Here is a 21,343-nt window from a genome sequence, read left to right on the forward strand (position 1 = left end):
CCCGGCGGCGGAGGGAGCGGGAGCCGCGGCCGTAGCCACAGCCATGCCGGGCCTGCTGCTGGGCGACGAGGCGCCCAACTTCGAGGCGGAGACCACGCAGGGCCGCATCCGCTTCCACGACTTCCTGGGAGACTCGTGAGCGCCGGGAGGAGGGGGGATTTGGAGCGGGGGGGGGAGGGAGCATAGCGGGAGATCGGGGAGCTCCACACCCCCCCCACGCCGGCGGGCCCAGCCGGGCCTGGCTCCCGGGCACCGAGGGGGAAGGGTGTCCTTCCAGACGAGCACGACGGTGAATTATGTGGCTGTGGGGTGGTTTTTTTTTCACTGGACCCGTTGGAGCGGGGCCAGAGGCGGCCACCGAGATACTGCAGGGGCTGGAGCCCCTCTGCTGTGAGGACAGGCTGAGAGAGTTGGGGGTGTTCAGCCTGGAGAAGAGAAGGCTCCAGGGAGACCTTAGAGCCCCTTCCAGTCCCTAAAGGGGGCTACAGGAAGGACGGGGAGGGACTGTAGTGATAACACAAGGGGTAATGGTTTTATATGAAAAGAGGGTAGATTCAGAGTAGACATGAGGAAGACATTTTTTATCATGAGGGTGGTGAGACACTGGCCCGGGTTGCCCAGAGAGGTGGTGGATGCTCCATCCCTGGAAACATTCAAGGTCAGGTTGGACGGGGCTCTGAGCGACCTGATCTAGTTGAAGACGTCCCTGCTCACTGCAGGGGGGTTGGACTAGATGGCCTTTAGAGGTCCAAAAGTATTCTATGATTACGTGTGGGAGTCCAGCTCGACCCGGGGTGGGAGCCTCCCACGGGGACGTGACCAGCGTCAGGAGGCAGAGTTGGGCCAGTCTGTGCCTCGGCCTTGTTGCAAAAGTGTTTTTTTCCCCGTCAAGCCGCAGCAGCAGCCCTCACGGGTGTGCTCTGGGGGCAAGGGAGGCCACTACACCCAGGCCGGCCAGCCAGGCATTGCGGTTTTCCAGGGGGGCACGACAACAGGGCGTACATGCACCCCTCCGAGTGGGCAGAGACACCTCTCCCCATCATCCCCCATCTCCTATGGCAAGAGGGTGAGCTGAGCCCTCGAGGAGAGGGAAGAGCTGCTCTGAAAATGTCGGAGCCTGGGGAAGGGCAAAGCCAGGCTTGCCAGAGCAGCGCTCGGTCCAGGCCAGTCCCAGAGATCAGCTCATGTGTCACCTACGCCCCTTGTGAGTGAGCCCGGGTGGGCAAAGGTGTGTAACCGAGCAGCGGCAAAGGGCTCCAGCCCTGTTTGAGCCTGAGGTGGAAAGCCACGTGCCTTCAGGCGCTGTTTCCCGCACAGCCTGTTCCTCCATTTCTGGCACAAGCAGGAGGGTGCTGGCACGGCGCGTCTGGGACTTGCTCCCGGCGGCGCTTGGCAGGCTTGAATCGGCATCTGAGTCCGCTTCTGTCAGTGTTGTGAGCTTGGGCAAATGGGGAAAAACGAACACTCTTAGCAAGAAAAAAGCTGCAGGGTTCTTAAAATTGGCTGTTCTGGCATGATCACCCCCATGGCAGCTTTCTTGGCCAGCCTCTACTCGGTTGTTTGCTGCCTTTTTATTTAAGTAGTATACTTATCGTATAAAGAGACTTGTAGCACCAGTGGCCAGGTAGCTGCTCTGTAACTTCATGGTGAGCCGTGGCAATCGCATGGCTCTGTCAGAGCTCCAGGATGCTCTCTTCATCCCTTCAACTCCCTTCCCAAATCTCTAAGACAGGACTTTCCCCAGATGCTGTGGCATGCGGCTGTATTTACTGAGCGCTGGGGGCCAGGTGAAGACCAGTGCCGTACGCCCTGTGAGTGCTGAGCTGAGAAATGATGCAACAAGTCCCTGGTGGGGAATTTTAAGTGATGGGGGTGGCTTTTTGTCAGCCTCTGGAAACTCCTGCGACCTGGGAGCTGTTTTGCCATAAGCCCGTCTCGCTGCTGGGCTGCGTTGCTGCTGGTCTCTGTGCCCTGGCTGCCTTACCTATAAAGTGGGGCGGCTTGTATTTGCCTGCTCTAAAGACTGCAAAATCCACTGGTGGGAAGCGGTGGGCAAAAGCACAGGTGGTGGTGGTGTTGTAACTGTAGCCATAACGTTATGGTAACTTCTGACCTCCCGCATTAGTTGATTAATTCTTATTTTTTCATGAAGTACGTTCAGCAGCTCGCGGCAGCAGTTGTGGTTAAGGTTTGGTCCTATCCCATTCTTTTAAGTTGCATGATATCCAGGGGTGTTTCTCCTCTCAGCGGTTGATGAGGAGGTGTACAGGGTCGTGAATAGCCTTGTAAATCAGTAACGATCTCTGCAATAACGTGGATGGCAGGTTGGTGTCTACGTGCCCTCGCACGTGTGGTCTCTGGGGTACAGAGTGTACGTGTGGCTCCCCCAAAACTTCCCCACACGGCATAGTGTCCACCTCCACGTCGGGAACAGTGGGCTATTCCAGCATTCCCTGGGGGATCCTGGAGGGAGAGGGGGAGTGAGGCACAGGGAGTTTCTCAGAGCATGATGAAGAGGGCTCATCTTGTGAAGGCTTCTAGCAATAGGGGAGGAAGAGTTCTCAAGGACAGGATTTCCACTTAGCAGAGAGCTGAGCTGTTCCCGCACTAGTCTCCGTGCAGTGCAATCCGTACAGCTTTTCGTCTGCAGTACAAACCGGAATGACATCTCGCCCTAATGCAATCTCCTGCTCTCATCTTTCAGATGGGGCATCCTCTTCTCCCACCCCCGGGACTTCACCCCCGTCTGCACCACAGAGCTTGGCCGGGCAGCAAAGCTGGCGCCCGAGTTCAGCAAGCGCAACGTGAAGATGATCGCCCTCTCCATTGACAGCGTCCAAGACCACCTCTCCTGGAGCAAGGTACGGGCTGTGGGGAGGTGCGAGGGGAGCTTGTGCTGCTGCCTTGCTCTGAAGGCCAGAGGAAAAGCCCATGCAGAACAGAGCGTGGTCTTGGAACTACATATCTGCTGAGGATAACATTGTAAGACACTTGAATCTCAAAGCATGTAGGATAGGAGGTGGTAAAACACAGAGCAGGAGGAGGAAGGTCTGCTCCATCTTCATGGAGCATTCCACAAAGTCCAGAGCACTCTGTGCACTGACACTTGGAAACAAGAGGAAAACAGTATTACGGCTCTCCCACCAACACCTGAACGGGTAAAACGTATGTGAAGCTCAGAGGAAGGCAATCTTATCCACAGAGCCTCAAAAAGTTCTGTAATATAACAGGAAAGGAAAGAAGGAGTCAGAAGTGAACAGGCAGTCTTCAAAGGGTGTGATTCATGCCCAGGCAGGGAAAAGAAAACAGAGAACAAACAGGGGCATGTTAAACATAAAACCACAACTAGGATTGTGTTAAATATAAAACCGTCACAAGGGAGTATAAAAAAAGATGGGAACAAAATAGCTTGCTGAAGGAACATAAAAGGAACTTCAAATGCAGCCTCAGCAATGGGGTGCTGCCAGGGAGTATGGCTCCAGGGCTAATAGGTGGTAGGGGTGTAAAATAAGAATTTCAGACAGATATGGCCAGAGTGTAAAAATCCCTGGGTGAATAACCTGCCACTTAAAATTGGGATTGTTCTCATGCATTTTCCAGAGTTGAGACACGCATGCAGTAAGAGGTAGTAAAGGTGAGAAATTTCCACACTCAAAAGTTGTTTCATGTCTGACTGGCTTCAGAAATTACCTAATTGCCTCATTGCTTAAATTGACCTTTGTAGCCGAGTGGTGCATGGCCGATGTCCCACCGAACCTCAGAAGGGCCTGGAAAAACAGCATACAAATACCACACCAGTTAACGAGGTGTCTGCGCTGATCAAACTGACTGAAACCACCAGTCGAATTAGCAAATAACATCTCGTTAAATATAATGGAAATTTTGGGTTTTGCTTTTGTAAGGGAGTCTCATGTCCTGGTTAGCTAGAGTCCTTTGAAGAACTATAGGGTATGGCTGACTTTTACAGAGTCCTCAAATTTCCAAGAAGATTTTCAAAGACATCAGCTTTGCAAAGGGCAGGCTCTTCTCTGCAGGGAGACAGGAGGAAGTGATGGGTTGTGTCAAGGGAGCAAAGCCTTGAGGCTCTGCAGGGACGAGTGGGGTTCAGCATACTTGGGTGATCCAGAAAAGAGATGAACCACGAGCTGACTTTGCTGATGCTGTGGTATTCAGCACAACCTGGGGTAAAACCAGAAGCTGCTGAACAGCCTCTCGACGCTGACTGATGGGAGGCAGAGCAGCACGTTTGGAAAACCTTCCAGAATGAACACGGAGAAAGGCAGAAGGCAGCAGTCCAAGCTGCGGTGAGCTTTCTGTCAGGTTGGGAGAGGCCTCAGAGAGGGTGGTTTGGAAACGTCAGCTCAGCACCTGTCAAAAAGAAAACTCTGAAGATCATCCAGAGCAGAAGATACAATTGGTGAGGGCAAATCCGTAGCAGACTGGACTCTTCCATGCAGCCTGTGTTTGAAATTGCCCATCTTGCAGGCTACAAGGGAACAAGAAAAGGTGCAGAGGTGGAACAAAGCTGCCTGCAGATTTGGGCAGGTTTGCTTCAGCGCAGAGAAACTGGGCTGTTTAGCCGGGGAACAGGCTAACCCTGTCAGGCTGTGACACCGTGAGTGGTGCAAGGAGCACGGAGGAGCAATGAACGCAGCATGTGTGCATCATGGAGGGCATAAGAGAGGACAGGGATGCGATTGCTCTGCTCTTAGACCTTGCCCGTACACGTGATCCTTTTCCTTAGTCCTTGACAAAGCAGAGAAGAACTTCAGATAATGCGGAGAGCCAAAGAGCTGAACTAGGAAGGTGGCTGTTGAGGCTTGCCGCAAGTCTGAGACCAGGGGTGGTGTCCCAAAGGTTCTCCTGCCCAGCCCTGGGCAAAAAAAGAGCTTAACAGATACCAAGCCTTGGCAGAAGCTGCCTGTCTGGGCAAAAGCAGTCTAGATTGGGATCTAGAAACTGCAGTTTCCTTACCTAAATCTTAACTCAGAGAGAAGTCGTAAAAGTGAGCAAAACTTTGGGCAGGCAGACCTCTCTGTGCAACGTTCCTTTACATGCCTATGCTTTCTCTTTGGATGAGGCTCCTAGCAGTACTAAAAGGATGAAGCTGTTTTCATCTGGAGCACAGGCCGTGAGGAAGCAAGCGGGCAGGAGGGATGGCTGAAATCCTGTATGAAACAACAGAGACTTCTGCTTGCTTTGCTGCCGAATTTCAGTGGGTAGATGGGGCCTGGAAAGGTGGGACCAGAGCAGAGCCAATAATTCTCGTGTCACTTTGCTCAGCTCTGCTTTCCCAGCCGAAGATGTCACTACTGGTTTTAGCCATCCCTAGCCGAGACCCAGGGGCTTGCTCCAGGACTTGGAACAAGCCTGTAATTCACCCAGGGATTGATCCTACTCTCCTTCCTCCCCAGTCTGTGCACTGCTTCTCCAGGGGTTGGCTGAATGCATGAGCTCCTTAAGCAGGGTTGACTGGCATGGCAGAGGAGGTTTCAATGCTCTCTTTGGCCACTAACACCTTCGCCTTGGTGAGTCGGGGTGAATAAATCACTCCAGTGATGTCTGGTTTCATCTGGGACTCTGGAAAGAAAAATAGTTCATAGGGAAGTGAGTAAGTCTTGGGTGTCTTATTGCAAAATAGGGTGGGGTTTATGAGGCTGTTTTGTGCAGAGATCCCCAGGTCATGAAATTACGTGCATTTTGGAATGAGTTACAGTCCATAGCATTTGGATATTGCTTCTCAGAAGCTCTCTTCATCCTCCATCCCCCACTCTGAAGAGACAGGGGGATATCACTGTCAAACCTTCATCTGCAGCCTCCTGCAACTCCATGGGGCGTTCACGAGCGTTTTGCCTGGTCTGGCCTCTCTGGCTCTGATTTCCTTCCCGCTCTGCTTTGACGAGGCAGGTCTGCAGGAGAACAGAACCAATTCCTTCCTTCCAAGGCAGGCCTGACCACAACCCAGCTGAGATAAAACAGCCCCTTTTTGCAGCGCAGCGCTGACTCAGGAAGCCCGGGGGAGAAAGCAAGTGAAGAGAAAAGCTGGAAAGGAAACATCTTGCCACGTGTGCACCACTTGACCTGCTTGCAGCATCCTGAGCAGCTGGGGCAGGGTGACAGCCCCTGATGTCACCACCGTCAGCCTGGGGGGGCTGAGGAGTGGTGTAGGGCCTGCCTGCTGTTGCTGCCTCTGGCGTGCTCTGAGCAGCAGTGGGCAGTGCCAAGGGGCAGTATTTCCAGCCCTGCCCTCCCCAAGTTCCCTCTGAGCACGACGTGGCCTGTTCCCCAGCATTCAGAGCCCAGGGAAGGCGGAGAGACTTGCACATTTGGTTTACCAGCTCAGCTGATAATGCACCACAGTGGTGCGCGGGAGGCTGGTGTCAGCACTGGAGTCAGTTTTGTCCCCTTGTAGCATAAAGGGGATGGAAGGAACAGGCAGCTCTGTTCTAGGGCAGAAACCTTGGATTAAGCTTGCTTTAACGCTGGGAGCTGCTCTGCTTGTGCTGCCTTGAGCAGGCTCCTCCCAACCCTGCCGTGGCTCAGTGTGACCCGTACAGGTAGTACCACAAACTGCAAGGAAACTTGAATGCTTTGGTCAAGGCCAGACCAGATTCAGAAACACTCAAAATACAGTTTCCCTGTGAAGCAGGTCAAGTTGGGAGAGGGTTGGAAGAGGGACACCTGTTCTCAGGGAACGGGTGGGTAAATCTCCCTGTGTCACCAGCACGGGCAGGATTTCCCTATATCTCTGTACCCACTGCCTGGGCAAAGCAGCTGGTCCATGGGCAGTTCCAGAGGTGAGTGACAGGGTGTGCGCGCAGACAGCCTAACAACTCGTCTCCAAGAACAAGGCAGAGTCTAGCCTGGCACACAGGTTTCTTGTTTGTTTCTTGAAACCTGGTTTCTGAAAGCAGAGAAACTTCATGGAAGGCCATGAGCCCCTGGTTGTGCTGTCCCAAGCTCCTGCAGAGCAGCTGCTGAACATGTTTCTGCATGGCCCCTCTGCAGAAGCTTGCCCCGTACATGTAAAGCCTGCATGGAGGTCTCCCTGCCTGGCCCCTGTCTCCTGTGGTGGAACCCACAACAGAGAGCATGAGCATGCTGATGGTTTTGTCCCTGCAGGACATCAATGCGTACAACGGGGGGCAACCCGAGGAGAAACTCCCCTTCCCGATAATTGCTGATGCGAACCGGGAGCTTGCTGTGAAGCTGGGCATGCTGGACCCAGATGAGCGGGACAAGGATGGCATGCCCCTGACTGCTCGCGTGGTGAGTACCTGGCCCTGGAGCACCATTGCACGGCAGCCTTCTCAGCAGTTGGCATTGCTTGCCATCCTGCCATCTGTCTGTGGGGCTGGGCTTGAAGTTGGGGGCAGCTTACCTGGATGGACGTGACCATCTTCAGGAACTAGGTTGACTTCCTTGGGCTAGATCCGTGGGTTGCGCTGCAGGAAGGGGCTCTAGCCTGCTGGCAACAGCTCCATCTTGCTGCCAGCTCATCCTGGTTGCGCCTGTCCTAGCACAGAGGGGACAAAAAGTGCTTAATCTGCCGGACTTTCCCTTTCTCCTCCCATGCTTTCATCAGAAATGCACAGGTCAAGGGGAGGAAACATGCAGCAATATGCAGCAGCTCCCATAGCAAAACAAGCTGGCATTGGAGACAGAAGCTCCCAGAGCAAACACCGTGTTCTCTGTGCCTGGGCATTACTTGTTGCTCTAGGAGATACCCACCATGGCATCTTCCCTGTCCCAACACCTGCAATCAAGCAGGCAGCCTCCCAAGAAAGGGAGGAGCAGCAGGGCTGAGCAGATCCAGCAGTTCAGGTGGACAAAACCTCTTCTGCCTAGCCCCTGACCCTATCTCCCTGTGCTCAGGTGTTCATTTTTGGCCCGGATAAGAAGCTGAAACTCTCCATCCTGTACCCAGCCACCACCGGGAGAAACTTTGACGAGATCCTGAGAGTGGTGGACTCCCTGCAGCTGACGGCGTACAAGAAGGTCGCTACCCCTGTGGACTGGAAGGTGAGGAGGGGAGCAAAGCTCACAGCTGGGCACTGAAAACATGCAGTGGAACATCAACCAGCCTCCCTTGGAGGGGGACCCATGGGGTGGGGAAAGCTGCTGAGGTCCTGGGATATGAGTTAGATCCCAGCCCAGGCCCCAGGGCTGTTGCAGTCTGGAGTCAGCCATAGGAACCTCCCTTCCCTGCCTTCGGTCCCTGGGGCCAAGTGGCCCTTCTGGCTATCAGCTTCGGGCCAAGGCAGGTCCTGCCGTCATTGTCTGTGATAAGGGAGGGCATTACCTGATGTCAGTGTACCAAAGTCCACTCAAAGCCAGCGAAGCAGCAAGCACAGGACACCCCTCCTTGGGCTGGCTTGCTGCTCTCCTGCCTTTGAGCCAGGAAGGGCCAGTATGGGCACGGCCCAACTTTGTCCAGCACGTACCCAACGGAGTCCTCTCCTTGTGGAAAATTACAACTTGAAGTTGCTTAGTTGTGGCCATCCCTGTTCAGCAGCACTATTTCAAACTCCCCAAAAACCAGTTTGGGCAGCCAAGATAAAGCAGGAACAAGCAGCACAGTCTGGCTGCTTTAGCTAGCCGGTGTTTCCTTAGCCCAGCAGAGCTGCTCAGCTCCTGGACCTGTACGGCTGCTGGCTTTGATAGCCGTTACTGGGGAAGCCTGCCTGTCTGGAGCCAGAGGACACACGCCCGCTGTTCCGTGGTGTGCCACAGAAGTCCCCCTGTGTTATGAGGCAGGACCAGGCTCCCAGAGCATTGTTCGAAACACCTGCTCCTTCTGGGCAGGAAGGCCCCGTAGGCACAAGCCTCGGAGGTTGAGTAACTTGGGGTATCGGTGCCCTTCACTGCGCCTCCCCCCCCATCAACACCAGTGTCCATGTGCTGAGCGTACAACAAACAGCACCTTCCCTTCCTGGGGCGAAGCAGGGCATGGAGACAGCCTTGCCTCTGAAGACTCCCATCTCCCGCAGTATAAGCTCGGGACAGGTGTCAGGACAGCTCACCCCCCAGCCCACCTCCCCGGGAAGCACACCTTTCCCCGGGGCTTGGCATGTCAAGGGGGAGCCAGCACCGCCTGTCCAGGGGCGCCTGAGCAATAGGAATGGACGAGCAGACTGGAGCAAGCTGTGCTCCCTCCTGCGTCGTAGAGATGCCCAAATTCCCCTCTCATTACTCCCTGTTCCCGTGGGAGTGCTGTGGGGAAGAGCTGGTCTGTGGGATCCCATTGGCAAGGCTGGCAGACAGCACAACTCTCCCTTTGCCATCACCGCCACCTCTTGGTGTAGCTCCTGCTCAGTCCTCGCTGCCTGCTCCAGGCAGAGCTGCAGGGGATGTGCGTGGGGCTGAGCATTCACGGGGAGGCACTGTCACCTGCCAGCAGGGACATGCCACCTGCATCGAATCCTGCCAGCTCCTCTGCTGCTCTCACAGTTCCCATTTGCTCCCCAGCCTGGTGACAGCGTCATGGTCGTGCCCACCCTACCTGACGAGGAAGCCAAGAAGCTCTTTCCCAAAGGAGTCTTCACAAAGGACCTCCCGTCGGGCAAGAAGTACCTGCGTTACACCCCGCAGCCGGAGTGAGCGGGTCTGCCCATCTGTCCTGCTGGGCTGCAGGTCGTTCGGCATCAGGAGCCTTCCCTGTGGCCAGCCTCCTGCCTCCCTGACACCGCACGATCGGCAGCCTCGTACTGTCATGCCGATGGCACATCACAATACTAAACCAATCCTCCCCGTCCCTTTCATCCCCCACATTCCCTCAAAATTAAAACCCTGGGTGTTTCCTTGCCTTGAATCAGCCCCGCAAGGAAGAGGTTAGCAGACCAGCGGGGGCTCCAGGGCTCACGCTGGGGAGTCTCCTGTTTGGCGCCTGCCGGGCTTTTCCCGGAGGCACGGTGGGAAGCGTGGTGTCAGCAGCCAGGCCCTGGAGGGGTGTCCTGCTGGGCTCACACGCCTCCCATCAGAGAGCTTTTGGGGGCTCCAAACTGTTGCGTGCCTTTCGGAGCAGCCGTCACTAACGCGTTAGCACCTTTGTCTGGTCCCGTGCGTAGTGCGTAGGGGAGGAGCTGCAGAGCCAAATCTCTCACTTCTTACTGCTTTCTCATCTCTTGCTGGAAGTTGGTTGCTTTCAGGTTTTATGGAAGAGGGAATAGAGCAAATAAAACTGATCTTCAGTACTACCTGCAGCATCCCTCGCCTGCCTCTGCTGATGTCCCCGGCACCCTGCACCGTTTACTTTGTTCCCTGGGCCGCGCAGCTGGGATGTGCGCCCATGCTCACGGGTGGGTGGCAGCGGCACAGGTTGCCCTTGGGTTTTTCTCTGTAAATAAGACACTCTGGAAACACAGGTTGTCTCAGGGCACATCATTTCAGACGAGGCAGCGGGCCCAGAGCAGCCGTGCTGCTCATGCTTTGTGGCAGAGCCTCGGTGGTGGGAAGGAGGAGATGTTTGCTTAGGGACCGTGCCTCAGCCTGGCCTGCTGTTAGCTGCGGGGTGGGGGGGTTCTCCCCTGCGTCCCAGGGCACGAGCGGGCATGATACAAGCCGTCTGAACTCCTCCCTGCTCTCCCGCACCTACACCTTAGGGATCTGCCAAGAGATGAGCCATATTTTAATACAATGCTAGGAAAGAAAGCCGCTCACCGAGTAGCCCGTAGGCTGCCTGCGAGCATCAGTCAGCAACTTGCGTTGCAATCAGCAACGCTCAAAACGAGCGGCCGTTACAGAAATCGGCTGGTTCAGGGCACAAATGTCCCCCACAGCAAGCGGGGACTAGTAGGGTTGATGCTTGTGGTAAGCAATGCGTTGGATGCAATGAGGTCACCTCCCCACAGGGCCTAATCCTGGGGTGGCACCCACAGCCACCTGCGACGTGGCCCCTTAGTCCTCGGACAATGGCCACAGCCACTGGCTTCTCCCAGCGCCTATGGCTGTCCTTCACCCCAGCCTGCCGGCCAGGACACCCCGCTGAGAACATCCTTCCCCAAACATGGCTGCGTTTCAGAGACCTCCCTTCTTTCATTATCAAAAAAATATATATATTAATATTTAATTGCCTGCAGGAACAATGCAGTGAATAGTTGTATTTTTCCCCAAATGCCTTTTAAATGAACCTGCATTATGAAAATCTGCATTATCCCCACGTATTATTGTCACTGCAAGAAGCAAAACCCTGGTCTCTGTGTGGACTCTTGTTCTCCCTCTTTCACTCTGTAAGAAGTGGGAGGGAGACGAGCAATTTCAAAGGGGAAACATCCCTTTTCTGTGTCATTTTTTTCAGCCTTACCAAGCTTGGCAGCTTCCCTAGTTCCCCACAGTTGGGCTGCACGAGCTCCTGGGTTTCTTGATGGTCCCTCAGCACACTGGCCTTGATCTGGTTTCCTAAGGGAAAAAGTGCTGTCTTCCCACCCGCTCCAGAGTTTTCCAACTGACTGCCCAATTTTCTGGAAGCTTGAGGGACACAGCCCCAGGGCAAGCTCCGTGCAAACAGGCTGCGCCGAGCATCGCCAGGGAAGGGGCACTGCGGGGCGAGCACCACCTCTCTGGGACACCAGCGAAGCCACCTGCAAGTCGGAACAAGGGGGAATGAGTCCTGTCACCAGACAGGGCCCTTAAAACCAGCGGAGGCAGCCACTGGTCCCACTGCTGAGCCAGGCAGGGGCTGACGACCGAGAGCCCACGCATTCCTGCCCGCTCCCCCGCGGCCCCAGAGATAAAAAGGCAGCCAGACGGACTCAAGCAAATACAGGGTTTGGTTCCAGTACAGCTCGAGTGGTTTTCTTTTAATCCCAGAGAAGTGAAATGCAACATTTGTTCGAGTTGGTAACAACATCCAGAGACAGAAGTCCAAGCCCCCTACTCAGTAGAGTCATTTGTGTTTAAGGCACTCTGCAAAACCAGCTTTCCTCTTCTCCTCCTTCCGATTTTCCCCACGCGGCAGCAGAATACCTGGTTTGGTCTTTTCTCCATAGCGACACCCACACGTCCTGGCTCTCCTCACCATCTCCGGAAATTGGCAACAGCGAATCCAGCGGGAGCCGAACGGAGAAACGCCAGGAGGCCGGGTCAATAAATACGGACGGGCACGAGCACGGCGCCTGCGGAGGGGGCACGGGGGCTTCGAGCTTCTGCGGGAAGGGGACAGGCACCGGGTGTCCTCCCTGCAGGCACCGATGGGATTCCCCTTCCTTCCCCCCCACCCCCAGCTCCAAAAGGGGACAGAAGCGTGGAGGCCCGCAAGCAGCCCTACCCAGCGGCGCTCCCGAACGTGTGGCAGCACCCCAAAATACAGGGGGCTGGGTTGGGGGGTGCGGGGACACACGACCCAGCTGCCCCTGCCATGCAGCAGAAATGACCTCCCCCGACTTCCAGCCGTCAATAAATACCAATAAATAAATAAAGCTTAAATAAATAAGTAATAAATAAATAAATAAGTCCCCCCTCCAAGGATGGGAGCGGAGGGGAAGGGGCACCCCAAGGCTCAGGGCAAGAGGGGAGCGTGCGGGTGGGCATTTCCATGACCTCCCCCTCCCTGAGACAACGGGGTGCTGGTACAAAAGAGGGGTGTGGGGAAGGGCTCCCGCTCGGGGCACCCATCAGTACGGCTGCGGGCCACAGGGACGTGAGCTGAGCCCGGACCCGCAGCCGGGAGCTCTCGCCCGCCGCCTCCCTCCCTGCCCTTGAGCATCGCCAGCTCCACGGCTCGGCGGTACCCAGGTCAGGGAGATACTCACCCAGCACCTCCATTCCAGCGCGAGCACCCACCTTTTGCAAACATGCAAAAATGCCTGCAAAATTTTGTAAACATCGTTTGCAAATTTTTTCTTTTTTTGCAAACAATTTTTACAAACTTTTTTTTTTAAAAAAAAAACAAAACAAAACAACAGGGAAATGCCCATAAAGACGACCCATGCGTCAAACCAAGTTAAGCGCATCAAATCCAGCCATTGGAGAAGAAACGAGCACAGGAGCCCCGAGAGGGGAACACGGGCACGGCCCCGGGGCTCAGCCGGAGCCTGCCTGCAGGCTGGGAAACCTTGGGAGCGCATGGCTGCGGCCAGGCACCGAGCCTGACACCAGCACCAGGCGGCACCAAGCACATCCCTGGGGATGCTGCAGACACACACGGACAAGAAACAGCGGCCGCTGCTCTCTTGGTGTCATGCCAACGCAGCAGAGGATGTGCCGAGGCTCCAGCCGGCCAGCACATCCCAAAAGACGGCAACGAATTCGACGGCATCCCTGCAGCAGCATCCCTGCTCTCCCTCCCCGCCAGCTGGCACCACGGTCCCCGGGGCTGACGGCCGGCGCGCAGCCCCTGAGCGCAGCCCCAAAACCTTCCCCGCGGGTTTCGGGGCGCTGGCTCGCGCAGCATCCTCTCCCAGCTGGGAGCCCACCTCGGGGCTACCCCTTTGGCAGGGAATCCTTTCCTCCGGCTTTTTAGCTCTCATGTTGCCAGAGGACGCTTCTGTCCCAGGGGGTCAAAAATACAGAGCTGCCTTATTTCAAACTGAAAGGTACTTAGCCCTCCTCCTCCCCCTCCCCCAAATCTTAAGGAAAATTGTATTTAAAGTTTCTAACCCCCTTCCACACAAGCTATTTGAAAAATAAAACACAGGTGATGGCAAAAAGCTGCCGACGGTCACGAACCAAGACAAAACCACGGGCGGACACAAGAGCGGGACACCTTCCCGCGCCAGCAAGCTCCCAGTAGAAGTTTTGCTCCAGAAAACACAGCAAACCAAAGCTCAGAGCCCCCTCTCCCTGCAAACCTTTCCCACCTACAGCAAGGCTGTAGCCCCCGGTGAAACCCAGACGTAGGCACCAAAAGCAGCAGGTTCCCAGCCAGCCACGAGGCCGAGCAGGAGGAGCGGGACTGCTGGCCCTGACATGGGGAAATGTGCGTCGAGGCGTCAAAATGCAACGCTCCCAAAGGAAAAAATAAATAAGGAATCGAATCAGCAGCAAACACTACTGAGAATAATAAGTAGCACAGGGATTTCACAGGGTTTTTTGGTCTAAGATGCCTGGGGAGCCCCTTTGCCGGCAGGGACGGGAGTGCACATCCTGCCCTGGAAAAGCGGGAGGAAATTTTGCAAGAGCTCGGCCGCGCTGAGGAGTGATGCCGCGGGGATGTGCCAGCACACCGCGGGGAGCAAAGCAGCGCTGGGCTGGGCATCCCGACAGCCAGGCTGAGGGCAGCGCTGCGAATACTGCAGGAAAGGCTTTGCATGGAAGTGCCCAACACAGCGACCCTTCCCAGGCTCTCCTGGCAGCGGGACAAAAGATGGGACCCTCCCAGCAGGAACTACTCACATCCCCAGGGCAGCGCAAACCTCCCACGGCGTGAAGGCAGGGGCACGAGCCGGAGGAGCCGCGGGGCTCACGCTGGGGCAGAGGATGGAGCGGAGAAAGCAGTGAAAGCCACAACCATCTGCCCAGATGCTACGGGGCCCCTGGGATATCAGCAGTGCAGCTGCGGCTTTTGCCTCTGCTGCATCCCAATGACGAGATGTCAGGAATTGGGGATCACAGCCCACAGCACTGCACTGCCCCACAGACCAGACAACACCAGCGATCCAGGCAGCAAGGGGTGAGGAGAAAGGCAAATAAAACCCCGTTATCCCCAAAACGCCCAGGCAGCATGCTCGCCTCCTGCTTCCCCAGCAAATGCAGGCCTTCCCCGTGCAGCCTCTGCTCACATCATGGCCTTCAACCCACGGAGAGGCGACCCCCAGCCCTGCAGAGCCTGGGGAATTACCGCTAGCCGTGCCATCCCCTCCACTGGCATCCCCACCTGTAGCCATCCCACACCGTGGGTGGCTGAGGAGGAGGAGGAGGAGGGTCTCCGCGTGAGACGGTATTTGCATGGAAAATGAGCAAGCACCCAGCTTCTCACAAGGGACTTGGGTCTGCGGCGGAAGCGTGTGAGTCCTGGGGTACCTTCAAGCAGGTTTGGGTACCCCACGGTCAGCAAGCGCCTGCTCGCCCTGCGCTGGGTGAATGGGCATCACTCCTGATGTCTCGTGCAGCTGAGAATCGGTTTTGCTGCCTCCCTAAGAGAGGAGCCGGCGGGATTTGGGAGGCGAGGGGGGGAAGGTTGAGGAACTGCGAAGACTTAGTGCACCTTAAAACCAAAGGACATCTAACCTGCCCTTAGATCTCACTCCAAGACGGAAAAGAGCTATGGCATCTCCTACACTCACAACTACTCCAAACACACCCAGACGCATGCAAAACATCACGCTTCCCCTTGGCTGCGAAAAACCCCTCCTGGGAAGTAGCGACAGCTCGTGCCAGGCTCCGGATAAGTGCCCTGGCTCTGCCAGCTCCTGCTCCACTCCCAGGCCCTCCTGCCCAGTCCCAGCGAGCAGAGCGAGGGGTCGATTATCAATCTGAAATGCATAGGTATAGACACCACAGGGACACCCACGCCCCGGCGGGAAGGGTCACCGCAGGACCCTCCGCATCCAGCAGGCACGGTCTCCATTTCTGCCTCCAGCTGGGTGGAAAGCAGCATTTGCCACAGGCACGGTTCGATCATACTCATGCTCCTTGCACGGCCCTGCAAGGGAAGACCAGTTGTTTAGGTCAGACAGCCTGTTTGCCAGCCACAAGCCTCTAGAAGCACTCAATTCCGCTTCCTGGGAAATCCTCCGGCTCAGCGATCCCTCTTCCGTGCCCCCGCGCCGGCCAGGCTCTCTTTACGACTAAGGAAGAACTGTGTTTCCAACCACCACAGCTACAAAGGCAGGAGAACCCAAGAGGTCTGCTTTGGCTCAGGAACGCCATTCGTTTGCAGCGGGCTGGCAGCACCCAGGTCCTTGCGCGCACGCCTGGGCGCTGCTCTACTTGGGAGGTATCACGACTATAGGCTGCCCTCGCTTGGGTCTCCACATGAGGACTTGGGCATCGTTGGCGTTGGGTTTCACTAGTGCGTTTGGTGGGATGGGCTCCATCCTGCTGAGGATCCGGGGCTGCTCCTGCTGAGTCCTCCCCACCAGCCGTGCCCGCTGCCCCAGCAGCTGCATGGGATCAACCTCAATGTCCACCCGCATCCTCCACTTTATAGTCTGCAAGATGATCTTTTCCTTGGTGGTGGTGTTCATGGCCACCAGCCACGTGGTAAAGCTCTGGTCCCTTTTAATCCTGGTCAGCAGCGGCACGTTACTGTTGCTGACAGGGACAGCCCACGTCACGCTGGGGTAGAAATTGTCATTCATGCTCACCGAGAACCTGGAGATCTTGTTAGTGGGCCCGACCAGGGTCACTGTTTCTGTGGTGTTTCCATACCAGGGGTAGCTCACGCCATCCGAATCGCTGATGGCTTTCACTCTTCCTTCTCGCAGGTCGGGCAGCTCCCAGCTTGACCTAGCAAAGGGGAAGAAAAAGGCCAAGTTAGTGGGGAAATGGCAGCAACGGCGCCCAGCGAGGGACAGGGAGGCAAGCAGCACGGGGACCCCCTCCCCGCCCACAGCCATCCCCCAAGGACCTCCTTCGAGAACACATTCGGCTTCAGTTCCTTTGCCGAGTTCCTCATGGCCAGCGGAAGCCTTTGCTCTATCAGCACGACACTATTTTAATTAACCTGCACCCCAACCAACTGGGCCAAAACTCATTGCTGAGCCTCCCTGGGGTCACTCTCTCCTTAATCAACTCCTGTGCCAGAGGAGACCAGCATTCCCCGTTGACCGCGGTGCTGGCCAAGCCCCTCCGCAGCCCCCTCCAGTGATAAAAGTCTGCAATTTTTGTGCCTCTAAACACAGGCGCCTGCACAGAGGCACATACAGTAATTAAATGCCACAATTATGCCTGCCACTGGTGCAATGAAATCCCTGCAATACGGCTTGGGGGGGTGGAAACCGCATCCCAAACCCTGGACACCGACTGCGTCGGCAACCCCGCGTGGCCACGGCACAAGAGATGGTTGCCTCGTGGCTGTGGCCAGCGAGGAGCCGTGGTGGCGCCTCCTGTCCAGTCCCAGCTCTTGGCTTCAAACCCATCCGGGCCCCGGCGCTGCCCGGCAGCAGCAGAGGACAGGTGACCGCCATCCATCCCCCTGGCAGGTGACGACCTCCGAACCCTCCGGTGCCATGGGCGAAGGGCTCCGCCACCACGCCGGGAGGCCGGCGGGCAGCACCGGGGCCGGCTGCTCCCCCCGGTACCCTCGGGAGCCGTGTGTCCCCCCAGCCCGGGGCGGTCGGGGGTGCTCACACGCCCAGGTCGCTGTAGGTGTTGTAGAACTCCATGTGGTTGCAGGCCTGGATCCAGCCCACCACCCAGGTGTGCCGCCGGGCGATGGGCGGCATGAGGACGCGGGCCGAGGCGCGGAAGTAGGGCGTGCGGTACCGCAGCACCACCGGCGAGCTCTCCTCGATGGCGGTGGCCGCCGGCTCGATGGTGGCCGACACGTCCGACACCACGATCTGCTCCCGACGCACCCGCGCCTTGCAGGCCACGCTCTGCAGGCACCCCATCGCCGCCGCCGCCGCCAAGCCGGCGTTACCCGCCGCCGCCGCCGCCCAGCCGCGGGGCCGGGGGGGCGGACCGTCCCCCCGCCGCCGCCGCCCGCCCGCCGCCGCGCATCGCCGCCCGCCGCGCACCGGCGCCCGCACCGGCGCCGGCAGGGCGAAGGCGCCGCCGCCGCCCCTTTGCGGCCCTCGCCGGCTGCCGTACGCCGGCCGGGGCGGGCACGTGCGCGGGGAGGCGGGGCGCGTCCGCCCATCCCCGCCCCGGGGAGGCGGAGACGGACGGGCTTCCCCGCCGTCAGGGGGCGCCGCGGCCGGGGAGGCGCGTCCTGTCGCCATGGCAACCGTGTGCGTCACGGGAAGCGGCGGAAGAGGAAGCGGGGCCGCGCCGGGGCCGCCTGGTACCGGGGGGAGCCGGGGTGCCCTTGGGGGGGGTCCCGGGGACACACCGGAGGGCGGGGGGGCCGGGTCACGGCGGTGCCTAGCGGGAGGCGGGGGTGCCGGGCAGGCGGCGGGGCCCGTGGCGGGTTGCGGGGAGAAGTGGGCCCGGTCGGGGGTGGGGGGAATATGGGGGCTCCCGGCGCGGCTGGCCCGGGCGCCGGTCCCAGAGCATGCCCGGCAGCCGATGACCGGCCCCTACCTGTCCCAGGCCGCCTCCTGTCGCCATGCCGAGCCCCCGCAGCAGCCGCGAGCGACGCGCCGGCAGCGGCAGCAGCCGCCTGGAGTTCCTGTCCCTCGTCAGCCAGCGCAGCCCCGGCCCCCCGGACAGCCCCGCACGCCGCAAGGAGTCCGGCAGCTCGGCGGCGGCCCCGCTGCCCGAGGAGGACTGCATGAAGCTGAACCCTTCCTTCCTGGGCATCGCCCTCAGCTCCCTGCTCGCCATCGACCTCTGGGCCTCCAAGCGCCTGGGCGTCTGCGCTGGGGAGGGCTCGGCCTGGGGCAGCGCGCGGCCCCTCATGAAGGTCATCGAGGTTTCGGGGCACGGCATCCCCTGGCTGCTCGGCACCTTCTACGGGCTCTGCCAGAGCGACAGCTCCGCGGCCAGAGAGGTGCTGCTCAACCTGCTCTTCGGTGAGGCTGGGGGCTCACCAAAGGGCTCCGCGGGCTGGAGCCGAGGGGGGAGGATGGGACCCGTAGGATGGGACAGAGCTGAGTAAACCTCAGCCTCCGTCAGCCCCGAGGGCGCCGGCTGATTTTGAGTAACCCGTACAGGCTCATCTGGGGAGCCTGGTAGCAGAGTGAGTAACCCTGCAGCTGGAGGGCGTGGTGGCATGGAGATGGCTCGTCTGTCACGGCTCCAACCACGCGCTGCGAAACTCCTGACAGCTGAAGCGCTCCTGCGGTTGCACAAAACTTTCAGGGAGCTGAACTCTCTTTTAAGTTCTTCAGCTTATCAGAACAGCGCATTCCAGGTACAGCTTCCTAGTGTTGAGACACCAGCCCTTTTCCCTGAAAAGCTGCTCTGGCACACAGATGTCTGCACCCTTGGGCTCCCTGCAGGCAGTACCTGCGTGGACTGATCCGTAGCAGCCAGTGAGGAAACTTGGTTTAAAGCCGGCATTTTAATTTTTTGTGGTGTAATATTCCCCCACCCCCTCAAGCATCCTGTCCTATTAGGTACACCTGGATTCTTCCTTTTTGCTCGTTCAGAAACTAGTAGTTCCAGAGCAACAGACCTTTTCGGATTCCTAGTTCTTACTCTTTCATTAAGCTGCAAATAATTCACACTTATCATTTGAATTGAAGTTTTCTTAGTGGGAAACATACAGTTTTGTGCATCTTTTTCATCTAGTAGCACATGGTTAAATTACAGTCTCACAGCAGAGCTGTGGGAAGGCACCTGGAGGGCCTCCAACCTAACCTCTGCTCTGAGGAGGTCTGTCCCAGAACCAGGACCTTGTCCTCAACGCTCTGGGCCAGAGCTGCCCACCTCTCTGGGACCCCGTTTCAGGGTTGCAGCACCCACATGGGGAAGGGGTTTTCCCTGATGTCCAAGCTGAATCTTCCAAACCATACGGGGAAAAAAAAAAAAGGCAATCAAAATAGGTTTACACATGGGGAAAAAAAAATATTTCTTCATAAATTATTAACCAAAGGGAGTGAACTGACGTGACTGAAAGATTTGGTGCCCAGGAACAAGCCTAAGGACGAGCAGAAACCAGTCCCTCACACAAGACTTGCTCGGAAGAAGTAGCCCTGGCTGCGAGCGCTGGGCTAACGGGGATGGAGAAAGCACCCTCTGCCCTACCTGAGAAGCTGCTCTTGCCAAATACTGGCTGAACACTTCTCACAGGTGCTACGCCTCTGACTCCTACCGCAACAGCCTTTATCTCTCTGGGGGCGAGCCACTATTATTTAAATCATCCTTTACCCAGCTCTTAAAAACCAAAGCGTAGTTAACTTTCTGGCATTAATCCCCCCCCAGCAGCAGGGAGAAGCCAGACCACAGGAGCCCTGGCAGCGCCAGGCGAGCTCGGAGCCCCTCAATCCCTGAGCTGTGGTAGAAGTAAGTTGATCATTCACCCGGGTCAGTTTGACCCCCAGCCACGAGGGTAGGCAAAGGGAGGTTGAGTCAGCACAGGCTGTCAGGAAGGGAGCTGTGGGGAACATTAACCCCACCATTGCCTTCAGATTAAGGGTCAATTTGAGCTGTGAGCGGTGGCAAGATCAGATTTTGCGCAGAAAAAGAAGTCCTTGGGTGCCAGCCGGGCCACGTCCCATTGCTGGCTGTGGCAGGCAGAGGGTCTGACACTGCACAAGGGCTGCATGCAGCAAGAGTGCAGACTGAAGATATGCTCATGCCGGAGAAAGCCAGGCACTGGGATGAGTCCCATGGGGGCGTTGGAGCCATGGGGAATACTGCCTTCTCTTAGCAGGTTTTGGTAGCCAAGTGCTTTCTTCTTCGCTAATGGCTCTGGCTTTGATTCTTGCCCAGTTTTCCTTGGAGAAAACCCAAAAAAACCCACCCAGCCCTTCCTCACTCACTGTTACTGTCTCCTAGCGTTGCTGCTGGATCTCGTGCTGGTGGCGGTGGTGAAAGGGATCGTCAAGCGACGGCGGCCCACCCACAACAAGATGGACATGTTCGTCACCATCTCAGTGGACAAGTACTCCTTTCCATCGGGCCACGCCACCAGAGCCGCCCTGGTCTGCCGCTTCGTTCTGCACCACTTGGTCCTCGCCGTCCCGCTGCGGGTCCTGGTGGTGCTCTGGGCTCTCATCGTCGGCGTTTCAAGGGTCATGCTGGGCAGGCACAACGTGACAGACGTGCTCTTCGGTTTGCTGCTGGGCTACGCGCTGTACAGCGTGGTGGAGTACTGCTGGCTGTCGCCACTCAGCGCGCCTGCCCTCTTTGCACTCTGGAGCCATTGATGGCTGGGTCCCTCCTAAAGGAGGAGGTACGCACCCGGTTTTCTAAGGGAGGGGATACTGGGACTTGGACTCACATCCGTGCTGCAGGCTCCTGGGCCCACACTTAGATGTTTTGGTGCTGCCTTGCCCACGTGGTGGGCTGTCAGGCAGGGTGCGCGCTGGCCAAGCAGCTGCGCTGACTGTTCTCCCATGAAAAAAACAGTCCCTGCAGAGCCCGGGAAGGGCTCAGCACATTCATCCGGCAGCTCGCTGCTGATACTGTGAATCGGCGTGCCCTTGCTGGGCACCTGTTGCGTTAGCCCATGGTGTATGTGGTAGCTGTGGCTTTGCAGAGGTTTGTCTGCGATTGCCCGTGTATCTGTGTGCTGTAAATACACTGATCGTGTTGCCGTTGTGAGCATGCCCTGCACAGCCTGCTCCGTAATGTCTGTCTGGAGGGGACTCACTGGGGTCTGTCCTTGGGTTTATAAAGAGCTCTTTCTTCCTAA

General features: G+C 57.3%; 3 protein-coding genes across 4 annotated transcripts; 2 read left to right on the forward strand and 1 right to left on the reverse strand.

The window, feature by feature from the left end:
- The first annotated feature begins 1 nt into the window (after window position 1).
- Window positions 2-10,196, forward strand: PRDX6 (peroxiredoxin 6). The gene is made up of 5 exons (XM_074597699.1): window positions 2-135; window positions 2,705-2,861; window positions 7,123-7,269; window positions 7,876-8,022; window positions 9,469-10,196. Exons 1-5 carry the CDS (start codon window positions 44-46, stop codon window positions 9,598-9,600), a joined length of 675 nt encoding a protein of 224 aa, XP_074453800.1. The 5' UTR covers window positions 2-43; the 3' UTR covers window positions 9,601-10,196.
- Window positions 10,197-11,754: 1,558 nt separating this feature from the next.
- FAM78B (family with sequence similarity 78 member B) lies at window positions 11,755-17,578 on the reverse strand. Of its 2 annotated transcripts, XM_074597697.1 has the most exons (3): window positions 17,230-17,578; window positions 16,245-16,386; window positions 11,755-12,143 (listed from the first exon to the last, which is right to left on the reverse strand). In XM_074597697.1, exons 1-3 carry the CDS (start codon window positions 17,490-17,492, stop codon window positions 11,895-11,897), a joined length of 654 nt encoding a protein of 217 aa, XP_074453798.1. In that variant the 5' UTR covers window positions 17,493-17,578; the 3' UTR covers window positions 11,755-11,894. The 2 variants fall into 2 exon arrangements, with proteins under 2 accessions (XP_074453798.1, XP_074453797.1); XM_074597696.1 differs by lacking the exon at window positions 11,755-12,143 and having other exon boundaries at window positions 15,726-16,386.
- A 185-nt stretch (window positions 17,579-17,763) lies between these two features.
- Window positions 17,764-21,343, forward strand: PLPP6 (phospholipid phosphatase 6). The gene is made up of 3 exons (XM_074597698.1): window positions 17,764-17,884; window positions 18,133-18,554; window positions 20,485-21,343. The coding sequence occupies exons 2-3, from the start codon at window positions 18,149-18,151 to the stop codon at window positions 20,853-20,855; spliced, it is 777 nt and encodes a 258-aa protein (XP_074453799.1). The 5' UTR covers window positions 17,764-17,884; window positions 18,133-18,148; the 3' UTR covers window positions 20,856-21,343.

Source organism: Larus michahellis, chromosome 8, assembly GCF_964199755.1.
Source record: "Larus michahellis chromosome 8, bLarMic1.1, whole genome shotgun sequence".
NCBI lineage: Eukaryota > Metazoa > Chordata > Aves > Charadriiformes > Laridae > Larus > Larus michahellis.